Genomic DNA, 21016 nt, shown 5'->3' with positions numbered 1-21016 from the left:
ATATGGGGTTCACACAATTCCCTACAAGGGCTCCGCAGACGGTCAAGTGTGAAAAATCCCTAAAATTACAAATCCGTGACTGAAACTGAATCACAAAAGTTTTCCCTTCCCTGTGCTTTGATTTTCCCTCCCGAATTGACTAGACCAGCGAAACCGTGGGTAGCCAAAAACTAGAAATAGGTGACCTGTCAGGGATCCCCTAAAAACAAAATAGAGGTGCTGTTTGGGCCCTTTTTTTGAAGTATTCTTCGCTTAAGAATTCAACTCCCCCGAGTGAATTAGTACGAAAAATGCTCGCAGCGCCAATGTAAGCTTTTTACCAACTTACCTTGACTATAACTTATTATCTATACGCTTCTTAACGATTATGGAATCGGCTGGACTTCAAGGCGTGCAGTGCGTTGCTTCAGATTCCAGTTTTCGATTGACAGATCCGGAACGAGGTTCTCTGTCTTCAGGATCTGTCTCCTCCGCCAGTGGAGCACCACCGACCCTACCCCGAGGTACTACAGTTACATTTGTTCGTTTATTGTCATTTTTTTGGTGATGTACCCTTTCAGACTGGTTATATATTATATTGTGTAGTGTACTGTATCATATTTATATGATCCATCGCCCCGTAAGATTTATCGTTGGCTATTATTCAGTCATTTTGTATATATATATATATATATATATATATATATATAAAAGTCTTAATTGAAAACAACGTTCAAACCTATGATTGCGTTGGATAAAAACCGCAATTTTTATACGTGTGCATGTAAAACAAATTTCGTAGTAGAGGGGTCTAAATACAGCACAAACAACAATGTCCAAAAGACCAAAAAAAGTGAAAAAGTCTATTTTAGCAAAACACATTTGACTAACAGGTCGAACAACTGATGTTCTTAAACCCTGCTGACTGCCATTGGCGATTGCCAAATAAAATGATCACCAGATCTTACAAAATGGATCTTAATATTAATTAAATACCAAACAGAAAACAATAAACTTGTGGAAAAGATGGTATACCACAAACATGAGGTGCAAAAATTTGTACACCATATCCGGATTTCGACAATTTATGTCTCTTCAGTGATGTTAGGGATCAAAACGGTATTTGGAAGGCCATATAATTTACCTCAATTTAGGAAAGACTCTTGAATTTTAAAGAGTCGAAATAGGATGAACGGATCATATAAACCCGAAGGAAAATGTAATACAAGCCCAAACGAAAAAATATATAAAAGTCTTAATTGAAAACAACGTTCAAACCTATGATGGCGTTGGATAAAAACCGCAATTTTTATACGTGTGCATGTAAAACAAATTTCGTAGTAGAGGGGTCTAAATACAGCACAAACAACAATGTCCAAAAGACCAAAAAAAGTGAAAAAGTCTATTTTAGCAAAACGCATTTGACTAACAGATCGAACAACTGATGTTCTTAAACCCTGCTGACTGCCATTGGCGATTGCCAAATAAATTATATATATATATATATATATATATTGGGAGAGAGAGAGAGAGAGAGAGAGAGAGAGCGAATATACATCTTCATGACATCCCATTTGTAGCCTAGAGGTTTTGTTGATGAGTTGATGTCAGTCAGATTTAATGAACTAAAAAAAAGTATTTAACGACGACAAGTTTTTGTTGTGTAGAATTCTTGTTTACTGCATATATCATAAACGTTTACACGTTTTACAAAACCATATCTTTACATACCTTTTTTGTAAATCCGAATTTAAAACAAATTTGTGTCCTGACATACTTGACAGTCATTACAACAATCAAGACAATAACATTCACGATTTTGTTCCTTGATTGCTTTGTACCTGCGTGTAAAAATATTTATAGATCTTCAATTCAGTCAACAAGGTGAATATGAACAAACAATTTTACTATAGAAAATATAAACAATAAAGTTGAAGTGAATGATTTGCGTGATGTATGTAAAAACTTTTAAGTAGATAAGTTTACGGAACATGTTTTGTTATTAGATATTAGTTCATCAATTGACATATCATATCTTTTTACGATCTACGAACAAAACAGAAGATATTTCATAAGGTTTCGTTTGTCACCAGACAACTGTTTTCAAGTCATCCTTTTTTCCGGACTAAATACATTACTAAAATCAAAAGCGACACGCCGATAATATACTGTAGCAACAAAACGCCGTTAAAATACAATTAAACGTTGCCATGTTGACTATGGGGAAAGTACATGAACTTGAAATAAGGCTGCAATTAAGATAAACATACTTTTTTTTTTCATCTATAAGGTATCCAAGAAAAGAAAAATTGAGAAAAACTTTCTGTCAAATGTCTTTCCGATGGAAGGACGAACGCATTCAAGCGGTAACTAGACTTGCCTCTACCTTGAAAATGAAAAAAAAACCTTTTGGATTTTTGTTTTACTTCAGGAAATCCGACTTTACTAAATATTACAATACAAATATTGCAATTATTTTTAAAAAATGTATATTAACTAAATAGTGGATAGATTTGTAAAATTATGTCCTCAATTTAAAAAAAAAGAGTATAAAATTTTCTTATCATCAAAATAATTATCCTTCGGTAGAATTTAGACAATTTTTTGTATAGACGATTTAAATTTTTGTCCTTGAATATGTAATCACTGAACGAGATCTTTTATTGTAAAAGGCTTTTGTTCGATTCATATTGCGTTTTTAACTCAAATATCGGTTAAAAATACCTAAATAAAATGTTTCAAAAGGAAAAGAAGATCACGTGTTTTTTATATTAATATATAAAAGGTTCGCCTTGATTTCGTTTTCGTTATTTAAATACACGGATAAATAATGTGATCAAGACAAAACTGTAAGACATTAAGGTAAGAACTAGTATTATGTTCTTATCAGCTTATGATATGAACGTCAAAACAACTTGTTCATGAATGCACTATGCATGTTATTGTCATCCTGTTTCATCTATTCTATCGGATGAGATACATTGTACATTACATGTTTTCCTTCCTGCAATAAATTGTAGTTACAACAAATGCTCTCTGTTTGCATATTGCTGCTGCCTCTCTATATTAAAATTGATTAAGCTTTAGACGAAACCCATATTGCGATTTTACTTAGTTTTGTGTTATTTTAACAGTGTCTATCTCATATAATGGGCTATATGTAATTTACTGGTGGTTGTTCACTTATAGAATTAATTCAAAAACTTACATTAACTATCATTGTTATTTTCGTGAAGGCATAAGTTAAATCTGATCTATATATATATATATATATATATACAAGTCTAAATTGAAAACGACGTTCAAACCTATGATTGAGTTGGATAAAAACCGCAATTTTTATACGTGTGCATGCAAAACAAATGTCTTGGTAGAGGGGTCTAAATACAGCACAAACAACATTTTCCAAAAGACCAAAAAAGTGAAAAAGTATATTTTAACAAAAGGCATTTGACAAACAGGTCGAACAACTGATGTTCTTTAACCCTGTTGACTGCCATTGGCGATTGCCAAATAAACGGATCACAAGATGTAACAAAATGGATCTTTAAAAATTAATATCTAATACCAAACAGAAAACAATAAACTTGCGGAAAAGATGGTATACCGCAAACAAAAGGTGCAAAAATTAGTACACCATATCCGGATTTCGACAATTAATGTCTCTTCAGTGATGTTAGGGGTCGAAACAGTATTTGGAAGGCCACAAAATTTACCTCAATTTAGGATAGACTCTTGAATTTTAAAGAGTCGAAATAGGATGAACGGATCATATAAACCCGAAGGAAAATATAATACAAGCCCAAACGAAAAAATATAAACAAGTCTAAATTGAAAACGACGTTCAAACCTATGATTGCGTTGAATAAAAACCGCAATTTTTATACGTGTGCATGCAAAACAAATGTCTTGGTAGAGGGGTCTAAATACAGCACAAACAACATTTTCCAAAAGACCAAAAAAGTGAAAAAGTATATTTTAACAAAACGCATTTGACTAACAGGTCGAACAACTGATGTTCTTTAACCCTGTTGACTGCCATTGGCGATTGCCAAATAAACGGATCACAAGATGTAACAAAATGGATCTTTAAAAATTAATATCTAATACCAAACAGAAAACAATAAACTTGCGGAAAAGATGGTATACCGCAAACAAAAGGTGCAAAAATTAGTACACCATATCCGGATTTCGACAATTAATGTCTCTTCAGTGATGTTAGGGATCGAAACAGTATTTGGAAGGCTATAAAATTTACCTCAATTTAGGATAGACTCTTGAATTTTAAAGAGTCGAAATAGGATGAACGGATCATATAACCCCGAAGGAAAATATAATACAAGCCCAAACGAAAAAATATAAACAAGTCTAAATTGAAAACGACGTTCAAACCTATGATTGCGTTGGATAAAAACCGCAATTTTTATACGTGTGCATGCAAAACAAATGTCTTGGTAGAGGGGTCTAAATACAGCACAAACAACATTTTCCAAAAGACCAAAAAAGTGAAAAAGTATATTTTAACAAAACGCATTTGACTAACAGGTCGAACAACTGATGTTCTTTAACCCTGTTGACTGCCATTGGCGATTGCCAAATAAACGGATCACAAGATGTAACAAAATGGATCTTTAAAAATTAATATCTAATACCAAACAGAAAACAATAAACTTGCGGAAAAGATGGTATACCGCAAACAAAAGGTGCAAAAATTAGTACACCATATCCGGATTTCGACAATTAATGTCACTTCAGTGATGTTCGGCGTCGAAACAGTATTTGGAAGGCCATAAAATTTACCTCAATTTAGGATAGACTCTTGAATTTTAAAGAGTCGAAATAGGATGAACGGATCATATAAACCCGAAGGAAAATATAATACAAGCCCAAACGAAAAAATATAAACAAGTCTAAATTGAAAACGACGTTCAAACCTATGATTGCGTTGGATAAAAACCGCAATTTTTATACGTGTGCATGCAAAACAAATGTCTTGATAGAGGGGTCTAAATACAGCACAAACAACATTTTCCAAAAGACCAAAAAAGTGAAAAAGTATATTTTAACAAAACGCATTTGACTAACAGGTCGAAATATATATATATTTATATATAAGCGGTAACTAAACTTGCCTCTACCTTCAAAATGAAAACAACCCTTAAGGATTATAATGCATCCTCGTCGGTATTACTCGAAATCAATTGGTTGAAACCCAAGGTTGTATAAGAACAGAAACGAGTTGAGGGCATTATTACCAAACATGAAATTTGTGCTATTATTAAATCCATATCATGTCAACTTTGACTGAGTAAGCTGGATTTTTCTTTATAATTTTATATACTTACTACTGAGCTGATGGTACTCCCGGGGACTATTAGTTCATCAGCAGCGACCCGTGATCCCGTATAGAGGGCCGCGGTGTAGTGGTTAGTGAATCGGACTACTAACAAAAAGGTTTCTGGTTCCATCCCCGTTCCGGGGAGAAAATTTCAGGGACTGAATTTTCGGCTCTCCCTTGACACCGTTTGCGAGTATGGTCTTGAGGAAACGATGATAGTCCTTTCGGAAGGGTACGATAAATGGCTGACCCGTGTTAAGAGAGAGCCATATCTCTTGCACGTAAAAGACACCCTTGTAGATTTCGAAAAAGAGCAGGCTAATGCCGCTACAAGGCAGCACTCGTACCCGCAAAGTGGAAAGCGATTAATATAAGTTGCATTAACTTGTTCCACAATCCAGTATAAATAAATATGTTTAAATTATCAGCAGCGACAACAACCCATTACTATACCAAAAAGGTTTTGTTTTACTTCAGGAAATCCAACTATACTAAACATTACAATACAAATATTGCAATTATTTTTAAAAAGTTTATATTAATTAAATAGTGAATAGATTTGTAAAATTATGTCCTTAATTTAAAAAAAAAGAGTTTAAAATTTTCTTATCATCAAAATAATTATCCTTCGGAAGAATTTAGACAATTGTTTGTATAGACGATTTAAAGTTTTGTCCTTGAATATGTAATCACTGAACGAGATCTTTTATTGTAAAAGGCTTTTGTTCGATTCATATTGCGTTTTTGATAAATTGCAGTTACAACAAATGCTCTCTGTTTTCATATTGCTACTGCCTCACTATATTAAAACTGATTAAGCTTTGAACGAAACACATATTGCGATTTTATTTAGTTTTGTGTTTTTTAACAGTGTCTATCTCATATTTCTCTTTTTTTATGAAGCTGAAATAAATATGTGTTGCTACTCTTTAGTAATTCATTAAATGGCTTTATCCTTCTGATGTACCTATATTTTGTAAGATAATTCCCTTTGTTTTATTGTGTTCATGTTGCAAAGTTTTTTTTTACTGCTATTTATGTGTATTCGTTTTTTTATCATTCATTTTTAACTATGACACCACCTACATGTAGACCTGCATCTGTGATATAACCCAAATATTCATTATTAAAATTCAAGAAAATGTGTCTGATGTAAATGATACCAATTAGGTCTGTGGAGATTTTAATTGATAATGATCGGTAAAAGGGATGACCATACTGCATACATGTATAAATAAGCATATTTCCTTTCTCTATTGGTATTGTACAGGTATACCTAACAACAAAATTATTTTCATTTACCTGTGTTTAAAGTTATTGCAAATGGATGGTATTTTAATTCGAGCATATTGTTTTTCTTTAATTGTTTAACATTTCTTACCGATATAACATGTTGCTTTTATTATTCTTCCCTTAGTTTATTTATTTTGTATTTACATTGTGTCATAGGTCAAATTTATTTGTTCAGTGTATGTTCAATGGTGTTAATATGTCCTTTGATTGAGTTAAGCTATTTCAGTTGATATTTTATAGTGTGTCTTTCTATGTTGTGATGTTACACTATTGTTTCAGAAAAAGGGTGAAGGTTTGGTACCATTAAAACGTTTAAACCCGCTGCATTTGTTTGCATCTGTCCTAAGTCAGGAATCTGATGTTCAGTAGTTGTCGTTTGTTGATGTGGTTCATAAGTGTTTCTCGTTTCTCGTTTTTTATATAGATTAGACCGTTGGTTTTCCCGTTTGAATGGTTTTACACTAGTAATTTTTTGGGGCCCTTTATAGCTTACTGTTCGGTGTGAGCCAAGGCTCCGTGTTGAAGACCGTACTGTGACCCATAATGGTTTACTTTTATAAATTTTGTCTTGGATGGAGAGTTGTCTCATTGGAACTCATACCACATCTTCTTATATCTATATAAACATAAATGACCCTGAATTGAAATGATTAAAAACACTTGCTCATTCCTTGTAAACAAGACCAATAACGGCTCTTGACATGTGTCGCTGCATACAGTTGATTAATGAAACATGTACGACATTTTTCAGAATGCAAATGATGATAGGGCTCTTTGTAATCAATAAACACTAGCACATCATTAACAAGCGAATGATTAATCTATATTCAAGATTTTAAAACAAATCATCTCAGTTTCAAAATCTGTTGATTTTCTGCAAAAGTCTTTGATTTATTGGCCACAAAATCCTATTTTTTTACATGCAATAACAAAGTCAATGATATTGCTTTGAACAAAGTTTTCCTTTGGTATATGTACAAAATGGCACATTACTATCATTGAGAATCTAGCTTTTGTTTTATAGTATTGCACTTTGTAAATACCGCAATACACAGGGTTACAGAAGGGGTCATAAACCTCAAAACAAAGAAAAAGAAGAACAATGACTTGCTATTTTATTTCAAACTATCGGCAACAGGACGTTAAAATTTGTTACTCGCTACAATTCGACTTACCAAGCTGCAGACCAAATATCAAATCGTTTCCTTCAATAATACCAGGGAAAAGATTGACGAAAATTTTCTTTGTACAATGAGTGTTGTAAAATTTCAAAGATCGGCAAAATAAGAGGTATATGTACGAATTGTGTATAAGTTGCTTAATCACTTCAACATACCATTGCATGAAACTATTTCCCTTTCATAAAAGCCAAGTGAAATTTGAGAGAAATTGTCCTTGTACAAACTTCAGTGAATGCACGGCGGACTTAAAGAAATGATTACTCGCTACAACTCGACATTTTCAAGCTGTAGACCAAATATTGAATCATTCTCTTCCATACAAGCTAAGACAAATGACGAAAATGTTCCACCCAAGGTCTTTCAAACGGACAAAAGGACAGACGGACCTATTCAAGCGGCTAATAGACATGTTATCGCCTTGGGAAAAAATGAAAATAACACTTTATAAATGTAATGCTTCCTCATCTGGAACACTGGAAATTAATCATTTGAAAGACAAGGAAGTATAAGAACCAAAAATATTGGAGAGCTTTATGACGAAAATTTACCTTCGTATAATACCAAATCCATCTCAGGTGAACTTTTTCTGAAAGACTTGGACCTTTAATTTCTTTTTAACTTTGATATCAACACTTAAAAAAATCTGGTTTTAATTTTTCTAAATATCAATACTTTTGTCCTCAAGTAAAATTTATTTATTTTTAGAGACGATTCAAATTGTTGTCCTTGAATTTATAATCGCTGAACGTGATATTTTATTGACAAAAAGCTTTTGCTTGTTTCAAAACACGTTTTTTTTTAACCCAAAATTCATTAAATATATCTAAATACAATGTATAAAGGGAGATGTAGGTCACGTGTGTTTATATTAAATATCTCTATATAACAGGTACGCCTAGTCTTATTGCGTTGGAGCAGTTTAGTATTGACGAATGTATTTTTTCTGTATTAAAGCATGCGGATAAGTTACATTGTATGTAATACAGAATCTTACAATATGAACACCACCCAACTTTTGTTTGTATCCCTTTTTTTTGGGGGGGGGGGAGGGAGGGGTTGTAATGGGAATGGGGTAGGGATTAAATACATACATGTTATCCCTTGCTAAAACACATTGTAGCTACATCAATTGTTCTCTGTTTTATATATTACTACTGTCTATTACGGAGTTGAGAATGACGTCTATTGTCACTGAACTAGTACACATGTTTGTTAAGTAGCCAGGTGAAGAACGTCTCCGGGTGCAGGATAATTTGCTGTATTGAAGATTCATTGGTGGCCTTTGTCTGTTTTCCACTCTTTGTTCGGGTTGTTGTGTCTTTAAGACATTGCCTGTTTTCATTCTAAATTTTACTAAAGCTGCATGCATAAAAACTAATACTAAATGTATATAGTTATGCTACTTAAAATGATTTTTCAAACCAAATTATGTGCTTCATTGCTTGTTTCCTATTTATTTTTATACTAGTACCATGAGTACTCTGATTTTTTGTTGTTTGACTTATATTTTCGTATGTTCTAATTATGAAATTAGAACGAACTAATAATGAAAAATTAATATTGGACCAACTGTACGCATTTAAAAGAGAGATCTTTGTATTGCCATTTTTATTTATATTTCTTTAAATATATGTGATGGCACTTGATCACAAAACAAACACAGCACGTTTACCATTCCTTGTTATTATATATTAAAGAAAATACATAAGAAAATGCCTATACCAAATCAGGAATACGACAGTATAAAAATATTCATTCATTTGATGTGTTTGAGCTTTTGATTTCGCCATTTGATTATGGACTTTCCTTTTTAGATTTTCCTCGGAGTTCAGTATTTTCGTGACTTTACTTTTTCAATCTATGAAATATACCACACAAAACCATGTTTTAAAAACAGATTACACTTTTCTTCTGTCTTCTTCTTTTTTGGAAAGCAAAGTCAAAAAAAATATATAAATAAAACAAGTTTGTAGTTTAAATGCAAGGCATACCATAAAAGGTATAAACATTATAATGTTATAATTACCTATATAAAGAGAAAAAAGGATTTAAATGTGGACGTATGTACGTAATAGAATATGTGTCATAAAAATCAACGCAGACAAGGAAATTGTGGAAAAACCATGTAATCATGGTTTACCCTTTGTAGCAGTAATGAATAGTTTATACAAGGAAGTTGTTAAATGTTTTTACAAATTTCTACCCTTATATAAAGCTTAAAAAATCAACAGTACGTCGTTTGTATTCCTTCAAACATTTTTGTAATTTTACGTGTATCGTATAATACGGTGCTGACATGATATATAAACAAATTATTTATTCTACATTGCTATTTTTTTATTCATTAAAGACTAAATTGTCAACTCCTCATAGAATGTTTATCTTACTGTAATTTGGATATTGAATGTTATGTCCCTTTGACCACATACAATGTAGCTCATCAAGTTTTTAGATCCTATTCACCTTTGTTTTTCCAAATTTCACTTTGTTTAATCCAAAAAGGAACTTCGGACGAACACAAATATTTCAAGTGTTATTCTGCATGTTCTGATTGTTGTTCGCGTGCTAGCAAAGTTAAAGTCCAATAAATTTATGTCAGTTTGTGGATAATAAAAACTATAAGTTAACGACAGAGAGGAATGTTGGGTTTATAGTTCATTCTTTTTGGAAAAAAACAATTAATGCGTGGTCATATAGTTATCAATTAATATTTTGTTGTATTTGTTCATGTTGATACTTTCTTATAACGTTATTGCCACAAGAGCATTCTTTCCGTGAACGTTGTCGGTGTATTTTCTTGTCATATAAGATGATTGCATGTATAAGCAAACATTACATTTAATTCGAGAAATTTGTCATATTTGTGAACAATATTATAAAACTTTGTCTAAAATAATCCTTGTGGCGCTGATTCTTTGCAGTAATTGCTTACAATATTTGAGTATTTTCAAAAACAACTTCATGTTTAAGGGTCAATGGACAGTAAATGGGATGTTTTAGATTTTGGTAAAATGTTGCATATTACTTTGGGATATTAAACTGACTGAATATCGAATAGTAATTCAGTTAACTGTCATACTTGATAAAATAAATTGTATGCAAATTCTTTAAAAAAAAATGTGTTAAAGAATGTAGTTAAATAAACCCGTCCTTACTTCTGTTTTGGGTATACACATGTCTATGTGGTAGTATTGGTAAAATCAAACACAAATTTGTTTAAAGGGTTTAGTTATAAACTTCGTCACGTTGAAACGCAGTACTACGGGATTTTGGAAGAGCTATCTCCCCAAACACTGTGTGCACAGTTCGTTCCAATAAACAATCATATCGATAAAATTGTATTTTTAAAGTGTTTGTTATATCCTCAAAATGAATTAGGTTGATTGGGCCGAAACGATCAGGTGACACAGTTATCCATAAGAAATAAAAACATAGGGTTTCAAACTCTACTCTGAATAAGAATAAGGAGGATCAAGGTCACTTTTCAAAATGATGTTTTAGATTTAAAAGGGGTCAGGGTTAAGGGTTAAATTATGATCCTTGCTTGTGTGCAATCTACTCTGACAATTTAAATGATAAAAATAAAAGAAATATGTTTAAACTTTTAAGTTGTTGAGATGAAGAAATGAAACATTTTGTCAGTATTTATTAGTTCTTATGAAAGTTATAGACCTTGAAATGTAATAATTTTAGATTCATTGATAAAAACTTTAATCAGGTACATACATACTAATTCAGGGCATGAGAGACAGAAGGTCAACCGGAAGTGATCTTGTCTAAATCGGAAATAGTTCTTTCTGTACTTATATTAAAGAAAACAGCCTAGCAAACATTTAATGTCGTAATCAGTGTACGCTTACCTCTACAAGATCCCTAAAAGAACCTTCGATAAATCGTGAATGGCTAGCTTATTATATAAATTATCACAGAAAAATTCACGAATGAAATCAGTTTACAATAACCTTTCATATTACACCAAAAGTAATATTTCATGAACCGGAAATATCTTACTGCCTCTCTGCCTGTGGAAATTGATTATCTTTGTCCATATAAAAGTATTACAAACTTGACTTTTTAGAAAGTGGAAACTATAACATGACTTTTTGTTAGACATGTTTTTTTCAGCAAACCTACGTTAATTTTTCTTTGAGTAATTGTGGTGTTTTTTTTATGAAATTTACTGGTTATAGAATCAGTTCCACTTAAATGTTTATATTTGTGAATTACCCAATTATAATTTTAAACTTTGCAGCTACAGTGTTTATGTAAATTTAAGCCATCAAGTAAACAATCAACCATTTATATTTATATAAATATTTTGCATTTTTCGGGAAGGGATCTAATTTGATAACAACGAAATCGCCTTCTATCCCGAGCTGTTAAACTACAATCTTGTTAATGTACAAACATCTGGAAAAGAGGTCCACAATATTTGGTTTTAATCTAGTTTATTGAAAATAATATGTAAACGTGTAAACTTCTAATTAATCATAAAGTGTTGAGTGTAAAATTTATCAACAGCAGAACAGTAGAATAATAAAACTTATTTTCCCGTTAACACTTTATGCATGTTTATACACATGCGGTCCTCTTAACATCCTGATATGGACTTAGAAAGTCTAAGATGTTTATAAGAACTGCTTGTTAGAAAATACAATCGAATTAATTAGAAATATTTTACAGCAGAATTTGGTCCATCTTTTCTACAAATCAAACAAATTTTGCACTGACCTCTAATCGCCTGAATTAAGGATTTTCAGGTCATAACTCAGTTTTTTATCAATCAACTCACCAATCAATATGTAGAACTTGTTTATTGAAGCTATGCAATCATTTTGGCAATTAATTTACCAACCAACAAGAAACTAATCTATGTTTAAATAAAGGAAAGAACCAATTGTCGTACAACTAATAATTTGTAAAAGATGTATGATTTTTCTTACTTACCCTGGAAAGGCTTTCTAATTGTTCTATCCAATATTAATTCTACCAATTTTCGGTGAAAAAAATTCATATAAGTTGCACTTTGTAAATACAGCTATTTCACAAATAACGCCTCTTTTGGTGAGATATATACTATTCATTGATATTTTGTTTTATTTACGATCTGGTTCACAGGCATGATCTCTATATTTCTTCTCATAGCGACATAACTTGGAAAGGTTACCAGTATACACAAACATGAATAGCGGCCAACTTAAATTCTGAGGAACACTAAAACTGAAACGATGGATTTTACAGAATTTTAGTATAAGTTTAAACAGTTAGATGCTTGGGGCATTAAAATGTTGAAACTATGCCGAACAGCTCTGAAGTGCATTTGATCTTACGATTGTAGGATATAATTTTTAATGACACTGCATTGTAGAAGTGGTACAGTTGAAGCCACAAAAGGAGTTTCTTATTTTATTCAAATCAAGTAAAGTAGGTATTCAGCAACATGTCCAAGCTGTACATACTATTAACATAACCCTTTTATATTTCTTTTCAGATTGATGAACGAATCCAAAAGTATGTCGATGCCAAATGAAGAAAAAGCGAACTTTGCACGAATAAATAGACTTCTACATAGAGCTGCAATTCCAGCAGTTAGACATGAGTTTGATAAACAATTTCACCCCAGTGTATTAAAATCAACCCTGAACAGAAAGCGCATTAGCTTAGAAAAATTAAGAAAACAAAGAGTCATCAACCATTATCAATGGACTTTGTTATTTCCCAATAATGGTAAGGAATGCATTTACCTACGTCGTCAATGTCGCAACCTACAAAAACAGTTTCAATGTCAAACTGGAAACTCATATAAAATATTTCATAAAAAGTATGAATGGATGGAAAGCAATTACAAAATGTTAAGTATTATCATCATCATCGGTCACGGTGTGTGATTCCCTTATTATCACCTTGATATCAGTTTTACCAATTCCAACATCTTTTCCTTGACACCGACATCGCCGAAGTTCTCCTTGCAAAGATATATACGACGATTACCACTGAGGATTCGAATCATCTAAATTCGTCTAGGTTTTCTTTGGGTTGTGTTGTTTCTCAATCTTTAATTTTCTCTATAGAGTTTTGATTGTATATATAAGTATAAATATAAGGTGATGTTTTATGATTGCCAACGAGACATCTATCCACCAAGTTTCAAATGAAGTGGATGTAAGCAATTATAGACAACCGTACAGCGTTCAACATTGAAAAAGACCCATGCCGTATGGTCGGCTTTTAAAATCCTCGACAAGAAAAATATGACTAAAATAAATTGAGAAACTAATGGCTTACTAAACTTATAACAAAACAGTTCACGAAAAAAAAAATATTATGACAAACATAAACCAAAGACAACAACTGAACTACAGTGCACATAAAGAATGTTTCGAGAATGTTTATGTGTATGAGCGCTTAGCCCTCTCTTAACAGTTTCATTTCAAAAATATAACTACAATTAAGGTATTAAATGAATCAGAACAACACGAACTCGACCTGCTGAAATGACAAAATTAAAATCAATTATTCTTATTATTCAAGCATTGTTAAATAAAACCGATTTACTTTAAATTTGTAAGAAAATAACTTAACAAATATAACTTCAACAGTTGACTTATATATATATATGCTTACAATGAATACGGGTATTTCAAAATAGTAATAACTTTTATACATATCAACTTTACTGAGACATAAAAACCTGTCAAATAAGCCAATGTTTAGTCAAATGCATCCAATGTTGTGAAAATCAAAACGTTTTAATACTATAAGCATCCAAAAGAGAAGAATAGTGCCATGATTTATAAATTTCAATTACTGTTTGGAGCACATTGCTGTAAACATATAACTGTAATTTTACTATCTGGACTCAATGTGGTCTTATCAATTATTTCTATATAATATTTAAGTCCTTACTAGTTAACATATTTTCTCGGTTTCATAACAGAAACAGGAACCCCAAAATGTTTTCTTCCGTCATAACTCTTTAAGACTTTTATTGCGTTTTAGGTAAGGGTATATAAGAAAATGTATATTGTTTTTTTCCATCAATTAAAGTAATGAAATTTATGTTGGTGAATTAACGATGATTATATTAGATTTACCTATTTCTTTGTTGTAGCAGCACCGTCATCATTAGACTTTGATCTTCCTTTAATGATATGTCTGTTGAAAAACATTACCGAACAATATGAATCAGAATCAGAGGTATTTCCTGCGGAAACCGACACAAGTGAAGCTGCAAGTCTGTTTAGATTGAAACATTATCGAAATAAGATAGTACATAGTAAGGGATTCACTTTGTCTGACAAGGACTTCAAGAAAGACTGGGAACATATTACTGATGTAAGTTTTAAAAATCTTGATTATACAAAAAAAATATTTTCAGAATTGGTTGTGCATTTCAAAATACTTTTTATTTCTAAAATGAACTAGAACCAGAATTCATACACAAGTTGTACAACAAATCAACAACCAAACTTACCAAGCGTCAATTTTGTTTCGTTTAGATCATCTACCACCTTGATTTGTTTTAAATTCCTTTTGTTTTTCTTAAATTTTTCTTAAATTTTTCGCGTTGAATGACTTATTGGTCAACGGTTTACAATGGAACAGTCAGTGTCGAGTACATAGCAGATGAATTATTTATATATTTGTCCATAGCATGAAAAGAAAGTGATACAAATGCACATATAAGTAATGGATCAGCCAAACTTGGTATATAGAAATAGTTTGGGTGTACATCTGATTGTCATGAATAGCATGGCCATCGCCCCCATTTTCAAAAATAATATACAAGAAATATTTTTAGAACTTCGGATAGTTGTCAACAAAATCAATGTACGTGTCCGTCTGAAAGGAGTCATAATACATGGTAATATAAAGTATAGATTATAGGCACTTACGTTGTTCATCATCTTAATTACGTGTTATAGTGTTCTTTTATTTGTCGTTGTAAATTATTAATTTCACTGTTTAGTCTATTTGAAATATATTCATCTGACGTGGCTCGGTACTTAAACATCCCGTCATCGTTTTATTGTGTTATGGTAAGTTTTTGCATTCCTGTGTTTCGTTCTTGCAAATGTGCTTTATCTATATGAGTTTTTGTTTTTCTTAATTTGCATATTTCTTTTTTGGTTTTACAGTGATTAAAATTATATCAAAATGTTGTTACTGTACCCCTTTTTTGCATTTTACGTTGATGTATGTTTGTTTTGTTCACACAACATTGTCAATATAATAGACTGTCTTACAATTGAGAGGTTTAAATAGCTTCATGTATAAAGCCATGTTTAATCGACCATTTTATACATAAGACAATGTCTGTACCAAGTCAGGAATAAGACAGTTGTTATCCATTCGTTTGATGTGTAAACCTTTTGATTTTGCCTTTTGATTGTTGACTTTTCGTTTTGAATTTTCCTTGGAGATCGGTGTTTTAGTATTTTTACTGTTTACTAGCTAGCAAATGAAAATAATCCTGTATTATTCGTAAGTGTAAGCTTGTTTTCAAATTTCGAACGAATTAATGTCGGTTTCTAGCTATGAGTTGCAGATCATTAGTCATATTACAACTATAGTCATTTCAATCACACAATGTCCGTATTTTCATATTATTACCAAGGTACTGGCTATTGAACTGGTTAAATTATCTTGCTATCTGAAGTAGAGTGTTTATGATAAAGGGTAAACAAATATATGTATTTCATAATCAAATATTCAAAATGTATTTAGATATTGCAATGATTAAAAAACATCTTTCAGGCGATTTGCAAACTTGGTGGTGAAAACTATAGAGAGACGTGTATGCAACTCAAAAGCAGTCCACTGGACGACAACGAGAAAGATTTACAGTTAGAAATCAAAAAGATTGCGAAAAGTATCCGAGGTAACTCTAGTTTAAGTGTACGATATCAATTTATAAAGTACAATAATATAGCAATTGCTATTAGCTTTTTTCATATATGGCAAATTAAATATGTTCTTTGGTAATTTTACGCACTTATTACGTTAACGTTTTCTTTGATGGTTTCAACAAGTTAAAAATTATTTGTTCGTCTAAATCAGTTGCAGTAAAACGATCTAAAAAAACCTTTTAATTTATAATAGTCGCTTGTGATTCAGTATACAGGTATTAAAAAGAATAAAGGAAATGGTATAGGTCATTTTTATACTAAAATGGCTGATATTATCTAGATATTAAGACATTTAAATATAAAATCGTGCGAGATACATGAAAGTTTAGGTTATTATTTTAGTAGTATTTTTTGTCGTTTGCATTTTTTCACCTTGAAGTATCTAAACAATACAGCTATGGATTTTAACATTTGAAATTGTTGAATTAAGTTATATGAAGCATACATATCCAGCATTAAAGCATTTGTAACAATTATTAATTGCAGAACCAGACAAGGAAGAATATCTTTATTGGATTGAAGATACAGATAGATATTTTCCTAATTCGGCTGCTATCAAAAAGATCACAGAAGCATTTGATGAATGTAAACACCACTTTGTAGTAGTATCAGGAAAACCCGGAACAGGAAAAACAGCTCTTGCTCGTTATGTTGCTTTGCATCTTAACAAAAACAACGATTTTTCTATTGTTCCTGCAAACAACCCAGATATTATAAAAAATCACCTTGCGCTAAGATCTCAGATGAATATTACAACACATAAACTTAAAATCAAAAAGATGCCCGTGGCAACTGATCATCACAAAAAGAAAAAACAAAACATCACAAATGAACCTGCCACGAAGAAAAAACATAACAAACAAACAAAACAAGAAAAGGTCCTTACACTTGATGAATCGCATGGTATCCAAACTAATCATACTAAAACAATATTTGTAATTGATGATTTTCTCGGGAGACATACCGTTAACAAACGAGTTACAAATGCATGGAAGCAATTATTCTATGAACATTATTTTTGCCCAAGCAATGAGACCGATTCTATCTATATCGTGGTAACATGCAGAGAAGAATTTAGAAATTCAGATCAGTTAAAATCATTGGAAACATTATATCAGTATTCAGAATATAACGTATCCAGCGATTTGCGGGAAACCATGGATCAAAAGCTAGATATTGCATCGTGTCACATGAACCCGGAAACAACTCAATTACTCTTTGCTGAACTAGATATTCAAAAAGTAGACAGATTTTATACTCTCTGTCTTTTATACTCACAGCTACATCACACCACCGAAAATATGAATTTCTTTAAAGATCCTAATTCTGTGTTCGAACAGGAATTTGAAGAAATACGAACACTCAGTGAACCATGTTATATTGGTCTTGCCCTTCTTACCATATTTGATGGAAAACTGAGCAAACCACTGTCTGATCAAAATATTGAAAAGTTAGTGAAGGAATTGTGTGTAGAATGTAAATTATTCAAAAATGATATGAAGTTATCTCATATACAACAAGAGCTTGATAAAGTCGTTGGGAGATATATAATAGACGAGGTAGTATCATATTCTATGGTTCATCCTGAAATTTATGATATTCTACTAAACTATTTTATAAAGAAAATTCCAGTATCCTTAATTGCTTTCGGAAGTAATGATTTTCTACAAACTCAAGTAAAACTTGAAGGATTCGCAAAAGATCCTAATTTGGCCAAGAACTATGCACAATTATATTTTAATCGATTGATAGAAGATATCAAACAGAAGAAATTTGATAACGCTTTCCGGAATAAGCATGTGGCAAACATTGCGTATCGAGAAGAATTGATTCGGCATGTAAAAACGTCTGATAAAGTTCTACAGATATTAGCTTCTTGCTGCTTGCCATTGATTTTGTCCGTAGAAAATGATTTCAGTGAATTCTTAGACCTTATCTTGAAAGAACGCGAGAAATTGAGTTTGTCCCGAGAAATAGTGGTTGCAAGACAAGATGATTTCGACGTCATCGATTATGACGATCGAGAATTGTTGAAATTAGAATTATCGAATAACGACGAGGAGATTATTTTAATGTTTGCATGTTTATGCGGAAGCGTACGTGCCGTTAATTTGCTTCTTCACCTCGAATATTATATAAATTATCAAAATTCTATGCAAAAAGCACCCATTCATCTAGCATGTTTACGTGGAAAAGAAGAGGTTGTCAAAGTACTGTTAGGCATACAATCCAAAAAGAGGATGACGGCAGTCACGAATCGCTCGAAACCGACTGCGATATTGATATTCAAGATGTTAACGGTCTAACAGCTCTTCATATGGCTTGCAGAAATTGTCATACAAATGTCGTAAATCTATTATTAAACAAGTGGAAGTGTTCATTGAGCGAAGCAGACGAACAGGGCAGAATCGCGTTATTCTCAGATAAATTTAGCGTAACAGACAACCAGGGTAGAAATGCATTGCATTTAGCGTTCGTCAACGGTTCAGAGGACATAATCAAAATATTGTTTCAAGCAATTTCATTATCTGACACTACTGGTCTGGGTCAACATGCTGATACAAGTCATGAAAAAATGCATCTATGTAATCTGATAAACACACAAGACAAATATGGAAAGACATTTCTTTTGTCAGCCTGTGAAAACGACAATAAAAATTGTGTTGAATTTCTACTGAAATACAGATGTTGCAATATTGACCTTTATAATGATCGTAATGAAACACCGGTCTTTCGTGCTTGTCAATATAATAATACAGAATTAGTAGACATTCTAATAAAACGTAATGCAGATGTTAATATCAAAGACATTGCCGGTCGAACGCCATTACATGTCTCTGTAGAAAACAAAAATGAAGATATGGTGAAAAGTATATTGAATAATAAGAACTGCGACGTGAATGCTAAGAATGATGAAAATGATGACTCTTATTCTGCTCTACATTTTGCCGTTTTTAGAAAAAATATTAACATTGTCAAAATCTTACTAAATTCAGAGTGCAATGAAAAGTGTGACATAAATTTAACTCATTTGAAACAGAAAACACCATTAATGTCAGCGATTTCAACTGGCTTTACAGATATGGTCAAACTTTTAATTGAAAGCGGTTGCGATTTGAATAGATATGATAGCGAGGGCAGAAAAGCCTTTCATGTTGCATGTGAAAACAATTACAATGGAGATATTATCGAACTTTTTTTAGAACGCAAAGACGACTTTGACGTAAATGATGTGAACAGTGTGCTAGGTCGAACCGGTCTACATCACGCGGTGACTGGCAACAATATAAAAGCCGTCAAACTTTTAATGAAAACAAAAATCAACATTAATATGCAAGATAAATATTTAGAAACAGCCATACATCATGCATATCGTTGTAGCAAATTAGAAATAGTAAAAGAACTATTAAAAAGTCAGGAATGCAGTATAAACCTGCCTGATAACACGGGGAGGAATTTATTGCATATTGCGTGTAAAAATAATGACATATCAATGGTGAGAACCTTATTGAGAAAAAACTGCGCAATTAATGCTCGAAACGAATTAGACAGAACACCATTGCATATGACCATGAGCTCAAATTATATGGATATATTTACCATGCTAGTCAAGAAAGGAGATCTTAATGATAAAAACTTGAATGGTCAGACTTTGCTTCATATTGCATGCCGGGAGCAACGCATGGGTGCAGTAAAACTTATATTACAGAACGCATGCGATGTTAATATTCAAGATAACTCGGGTAAAACGGCGTTACATATAGCAGCCGAAGGAGATAATCCGTCGATTGTAAGCGAATTATTAAAAACAAAGTGCAATGTAAATCAGTGCGATATAAGTGGAAAGATAGCACGTTCTTATGCGCGGGAAAATCGCAACAAAGAAATAGACAAACAATTTATGGTAGACACTGGAGATGAAAAGAAGTAAAGCAAAATTATGAAATACAAAATAGATACATGTTATGATAAATTATAAGCAGAATTATATATTTTCAGGCAAGGTTTATAAAAAAAATAGAAACTTATCAAATACATGAAATACTTACCTTTATAATAAACATCATAATGTAAATTTGGTTGGTTGGATATATGGGATTAACGTCAATGAGACAACCACTGAACGGAACAATTTATCCGAAAGACACCAAGGGTCAACATACAGTCTTGAACAATAGACAAGTATATATATACACAATAAAATTAAAGGTAATACCTTTCCACATGTGAAATTTATAATATTCCTGACCGGTTCTGGTCGTTCCTTGACCTTACGCAGAATTAGGATAGAATAATGGTTTAATAACTATCAGTAA

At 32.0% G+C, this 21016-nt stretch overlaps 1 protein-coding gene across 1 annotated transcript; it reads left to right on the top strand.

Moving 5' to 3' along the window:
- Window positions 1-2738: 2738 nt before the first annotated feature.
- On the top strand, window positions 2739-20775 carry LOC127712757 (uncharacterized). The gene is made up of 5 exons (XM_052219370.1): window positions 2739-2841; window positions 13283-13518; window positions 14903-15126; window positions 16549-16672; window positions 17187-20775. Exons 2-5 carry the CDS (start codon window positions 13287-13289, stop codon window positions 19004-19006), a joined length of 2400 nt encoding a protein of 799 aa, XP_052075330.1. The 5' UTR covers window positions 2739-2841; window positions 13283-13286; the 3' UTR covers window positions 19007-20775.
- Window positions 20776-21016: the final 241 nt, after the last annotated feature.

The sequence above is a fragment of the Mytilus californianus genome, unplaced genomic scaffold (assembly GCF_021869535.1).
Source record: "Mytilus californianus isolate M0D057914Y unplaced genomic scaffold, xbMytCali1.0.p SCAF_8, whole genome shotgun sequence".
In the NCBI taxonomy this organism is placed as follows: Eukaryota; Metazoa; Mollusca; class Bivalvia; order Mytilida; family Mytilidae; genus Mytilus; species Mytilus californianus.
Note: the sequence above shows the minus strand (reverse complement) of the source record. Positions and strands in the feature narration are given on the sequence as shown.